Here is a 5,739-nt window from a genome sequence, read left to right on the forward strand (position 1 = left end):
TACACATTCAAATACACAACTTCTCTCTTTTTCAGATATCACAGATTTCTAAAGGCTGTGCTGCATGGCGCTATGGCTGTTCTGAGATTTCTTAGTCTTGGCGGCTTATGAAGTAGCTGGCCATTTAGTTGCCAGATTGGTACTATTATTTGTTTTTCGTTTACTGCATCAAATTCTGCAAGTCTTTCTTCCTCGTATACCTTTTCTTCTCGTTGTTTTGGTTGGCGTAATTATTTGACTTGCTAGTATCACTGATTCCTCACGCTGCCTCACTTCACTTAGTTGAGTTGACTTCAAGTACAGTACATCACACATTCCTTTTGATTCAGAGCACTTCAGTTTGATTTTGTACGATAAATTCAGGTCAGGATCCAATTAGTATTAGGCTAAATTATTTCCCTACCGTTAATTTTCAATAAGTGGCAGCACATGGTTACACATTGGTAAATGTTGTTACCTGACAGTCAAACCAAGAAGCTCCTGGATCATAGGCCAGCTGTTTATCTTTGAATGTTTTCCCTGTATTTCTGTTGCTTGCTCTGGTTTCCCCCCAAAGACTTGCAGATCAGGTGAACTAGAAGATTGAAATTGCAGCATAAATGTGTTTGCCTAGTCTTAATCCTATGATGGACAGGTGACCTGCTTTCCTGCCATTTGTCCGTGCAGGGATAGTCTCCATCCCCCTGTGACTCTGAGCAAGAACAAGTAGGTGGATGAATGTGTTAAATCTCCCAACCACCTTTTTCAAGGTTATTTAACAATTTCTCTATTATTTCGTCAATATACTCCCAGGATTATCTACAACCCCCCTGTGCAGGAGTCACAAAACTGCTGTTGATTCTGGCTGGCTGACGACTTTCTCTCTCCTTCCTTTCTCTCTGTTCTTGTTGCTGCCACTCTGTCATTGTTAAAAGGTTTCCAACCACTGCCAAACAGTCAATATATATCCAGCATGAGGCCGCAGAGGAAGGTTTAACCCAGCAGATGACATTCAGTACAGCATCATAATGATTGCCTCCTAATGAATTAAATAGCCCTGACATTTCACAGCACACCGCTTGTCCTTTTTCTGTAACTGCTCTGCTGTTGTACCCCTCTTTTAATGCCTTCTGTTGCTCTCTTGTTCTTGTTCTCTTGATCTTTCACTTGCATTGCTTTTCCATGTGCCTTCTGGCCTCTTGCTATATGCCCCCTTCCCAACCTCTCCCCACCCCCCCACCCCCTCATTTCTATATCCCCCGCTCCCTCACTCCTTCTCTCTCTGCTCATCGGTATTCTACTGCAGGCCCAGCTGTCTATGCGGGCAGAGCTAAGAGAGAGAGAGAGAGGGAGCGAGAGTCACTGTTTAGCAGCAGAGACAGAATCCAGCTGGAGGGTCAGGACCCTAAATGACCATCCACACTCACACACACACACAGGCACGCTCACTAAGTCATACACTCACACTTCCCTGATGGCAGGGGCAATAGGTCATACACCAACAATGTAGGAAGAGAGAGAGCGAGAGACAGACAAAAGGAGAGGAAGAGAGAGAGAGAGAAAGCAGGATTTAGGAATGAGGTGGAGGTTTGTTCTTGCTTGTTTAGTCATAATTGTCCTGTGGTTTGGTAGGGAGGCATTGAAAGACATTGAAAAAAGTAAGGGCCATTGTCTGCTGTAGAGGACTGCTTTTGCATATACCATCAGTAAGTTTCTTTTGTCCTAGAATACAGATGAGGGCTGGATGGATGACTGACTGGCTGCACTGTTATGGCAAAGAGAGATAGACTCATGCATGCACAAACAGAGCCTCTGGGTCTGTTTGAGTTTTCGCTATAGGCACATCTGCGTGTATGCAAGAACATCACACAAATATAATAATAAATAATTGGAATTATTAGAGAAGAATAATTTTCCACTATAAAAAATATAAATTATTTCCAAAAGATAATGTTACTTCGCTAGATACGGTTTGCAAAGGTGTCTTGAGGTGTACTCAGAGGTGTACTTTTAAGAAATGATGTTGTTGGTATAGGCCTTTGTATTGATTTAAATGAGTTCCCCTATATGTATGGCATTTTGACTGTTGAAGAATCGAGATTCCTCTGCATTTGTGTATTTGACAGTTTACATTTATATAATAAACTGATACATGGTGGCCCAGCTTTATTCCTGTAGAAAAACAAACATAGCGGCAAGCACTCTTGTGGCACACAGCCTACACATTGTATCCTTCACTCTTATTCTAACACATGTCGACTATCTTATGGGGCAAATGGGGATTTATTTTGCTTCTGATCTCTAATGCTTGTCATCATGAAAGTCTGTTGGAAAAACCAGGGTTCAAAGCTCTAATCAGAGCTATAATATTTATCTTGATGCTGTCAGGATTTTAATTAGAAGGAATTCCCGCTGCCCATGATTACTGAGGCAATAGGGGTATTGATGTCTTTGAATCCGATGTTTATTCCCATAACAAACAAAGGCATACTAAACTGATTATTTAAAAAGTTGAAGATGAATCAACAAATTCAGGCAGAGAAAAGTTCACAACAACAAACAAAAAGTAAAACCATACAAACCCAACCAGCTGCTGGGCTATCGCGAGAAAGGCGTTGGTTGCCATAGTAACGACAGCCCAACACAAACATCCTGTGATCACAGAGACTGGAACATGCATGGCATACAATCGTGAATTGTTTTGTTAGTTTTAATTCCATGACTATAAAGTGAATAGAAAGGTGAAAAGATTGTGCTATCACACGCTGGTAAACCAAGAAGAGTCACGGAAAGCGTAAGGTAAGTTTAGCTATAGCTAGTATTCTCAGCAGTGTGTCAAGTTAACGTCCTTACCGACGCAATCCCCAGTTAGCTTCACGTGTAACGTTAACGTTACGCTAGCTACTTGCTTTCAATTCAATTCTTGTGACCTTTCCAACGTTATACCGTTGCTTAAACATTTGAGGTGAGTCACCACCATTAACTAGCTTCAGTCAAGTGCATATTTACACTGACTCCTCCCTGTTAATAAAACGTCGTTTGCAACGTTTAAGCTAGCTCTAACTTTATACCGTTTACCGTAAAAACACCCTTTCTAAAAAATGTCTGTACAGTCTGTACAGACCTTTTTTAGAAAGGGTGTTTTTAGGGTTTTTTACGTAGCTGTCATGCGAGCTGCGTTCATTAAGGTTATGATTTCAGCTCTACTAGCAACAGTCTGGTGGGCAAAGGTTTCATATAGGGTACTAGCAGGTGAAATGTCAATGTCTTTGTTAAGAGGTTAGCCAACTTGAGCAAAACTTACAGTAGCTATTCACCTCCACCTAATTTCACTTTGCAATCAGCTCAGTTGCTTGCAGGTGTGGCTGCCTTCCTATTACTGTATAACAATATATTATCTGCCTTACTGGCTAATTTCCTTAATTGGCTTTTACTGCCTAACAGAGTTGCCAACCATTTGTCAAGCATATAAGTCTGCCAGATACAATTTTAAACACACAAGATTGCTTGTTTTAACTGCCTCTTATACATTTGAGCAAATCTGTGCCTGCTATTTTGTTCATTTCATTGCAGCAGTATTCATTTATGGCAGTGTGTGATTTAGCCTGGGCCCAGCGTGATATCCAGTTTTATGCCATTACTGTTGGTTTTTATTGCAGAAGAGACTCTTTGTAAAAAGCACAGTGGAAGACGCACGAGGAATACCTGAGATCTCAGAAACAAGAGACATGAATTTAAATGACTTTGTGGTGCTTCCTAACAACAAGGCCAAATCCGTCAAGCTCAATGCCAGGTAAGATGAGATAAGATCAATGATGTGCATTTGGTAGAAGCCCATTAGGGTTACATGGCTGCTATACTATTTCCATTAAAATTCTGCCCACAGAATTACTTTTTCACAAAATGCCGTTTCAGGCAAGATAAACCTTGTGACCTGGATTCTGATAGTTTTCAGTGCAGTGTATTTGTTTTCTTCATAATGACCAATGCAAAATGAGTCCAATCTCCTACAGAGTTTCTCATTTCCCAACAAGTAATTGCCTGAATTGATGTCTGGCTTGGTGGTACCCTGATCCAGTGACTAATTGATTAAAGTGTTGATCAGTCATGGCAACAGGGATCTGCTAGTGCAGTAGATGAATTCAACATATTGATGAAAGTCCAATCTGACGGAATAGGTCATTTGTATGATTCATTGTTGATTGCACATATGTGAGTGTGTGTGTGTGTGTGTGTGTGTGTGTGTCGCCATAGGAACCTGCAAGAACTGCACATGGAGACGGTGACTCTGGCCCAGGAAAGCAAAGAGATGGAGGACAAACTGCAAGAGCTGAAAGAGAGCATGAGTAAAGAGAAGGAGGAAAGAGGGTGAGTATCAGTGTTATAGTTAGTGCACTAGAAAAATGGGGAGAAAGAGGAGGTCGAGGTGACGAGGAGGAGAGATGGGCAGACTGAAGTGGTAACGTGAGAATTGAAGTAAAACAGTAGAACACAGAAGAAGGAGATAATGTGACTTAAACAGTCCGTGAGAGAGGAAGAGAGGATAGTGAATAAGTATGTGCAAGATGGGCTGCAGCAGCGGTTACAGAAAACACAAAAGGGAGGGATTCATATTCCCGAATCAAGTTTCAACTTACTGCACAGATCATTTTACTGCCAATGTTGTCTGCGCTCCATTCCGTGAAATATCTGTGTTATTAGTTTGTTGCTGTTCCACACGTGTGAGATTTTATGTTGTAAACCCCTACAGCAACAGGGTAACAAGTCTGTCTGACTTCCCAACACTTTAACCCAGAACAAGATATCTCAACAACTACATGCCTGATTCCCATCAAACTGAGTACTGGAATATATACAATATTTCATTTGGCATGTGCTAATACTAGAATTGGACGATTATCTTGGTCACAGTGGGATCTAACTAAGATTCCTCACACAGCACTGACACATTTGTTTCACTTAAAGTAGCTATTTGTAACTTTCATTTTGTGTTGCTTCTAGCTGCCGCTTTGGACAAAAGTGCTACTGTTTTTACCACACCTGCTGTCGTAAAGATCTTTACGGTGCTGTATTGCCCACTGTATTACTGAATTAGCGTTACCGGGAGGTCATATAGTTGCGATGAATGTTTTGCTCAGACAGAAAATCTTTAATTTACAATAAGAGAATACGTTACAGATGCATTGTTGCATTTCAAGTGTTGCATACGGTAACTTAGCCTGCTTTGCATGTATTGTGAGCTAAACCGGTTATCCCTGTCACTGTGTCACGAGCTAAAACATTAAGAGATTGTTGCAGCAACCAACGTAGTAATAACTTTGATTTATATAGAGCATTTCATGAAACCCACGGACGCTTCACACAGGTACAGGGGAACAAAAGAAAAGAAAATAGTAGGACAACACAAACACGGATTTAAAGGAATAAAACGTCCGTGCTAAATGGAAGGGGGCCGTAATTTAATGTTGGCTGCTGAAGTACAACCACATCGCGCAATCTAAAGTTATTTTATGAATGAAATAGACATATTAAATACCTGAGGGCCAATTATTTACAATCCCGTTATTGTCTATTGTGTTGAAAGCCCGACCGAGTGTGACTCGGATTTTGCCCGTCATCTGTCACTTTCCCCTTTTAGCTTTTAGTTGTTCTTCGTTTAATTTCCTTCTTTTTTCCTGTGATGGTGCTGCCCCAGTATCAGCCATAACTACAACAGATAACTTCTAAGATAAAATTAAAATACAATTAGGCCTATATAAA

At 40.8% G+C, this 5,739-nt stretch overlaps 1 protein-coding gene across 2 annotated transcripts in view; it reads left to right on the forward strand.

The window, feature by feature from the left end:
* Positions 1–2,629: 2,629 nt before the first annotated feature.
* The window catches only part of zbbx (zinc finger, B-box domain containing), a 53,486-nt gene continuing 50,376 nt past the window's right edge, over positions 2,630–5,739 (forward strand). For both annotated transcript variants that reach the window (XM_039792173.1, XM_039792182.1), the window contains exons 1-3: positions 2,630–2,778; positions 3,639–3,772; positions 4,234–4,347. In XM_039792173.1, the coding sequence (XP_039648107.1) occupies positions 3,708–3,772; positions 4,234–4,347 (179 nt within the window). In that variant the 5' untranslated portion in view covers positions 2,630–2,778; positions 3,639–3,707. The remainder of the gene's footprint in view (positions 2,779–3,638; positions 3,773–4,233; positions 4,348–5,739) is intronic.

This window comes from Perca fluviatilis, chromosome 2, assembly GCF_010015445.1.
Source record: "Perca fluviatilis chromosome 2, GENO_Pfluv_1.0, whole genome shotgun sequence".
Classification (NCBI taxonomy): domain Eukaryota; kingdom Metazoa; phylum Chordata; class Actinopteri; order Perciformes; family Percidae; genus Perca; species Perca fluviatilis.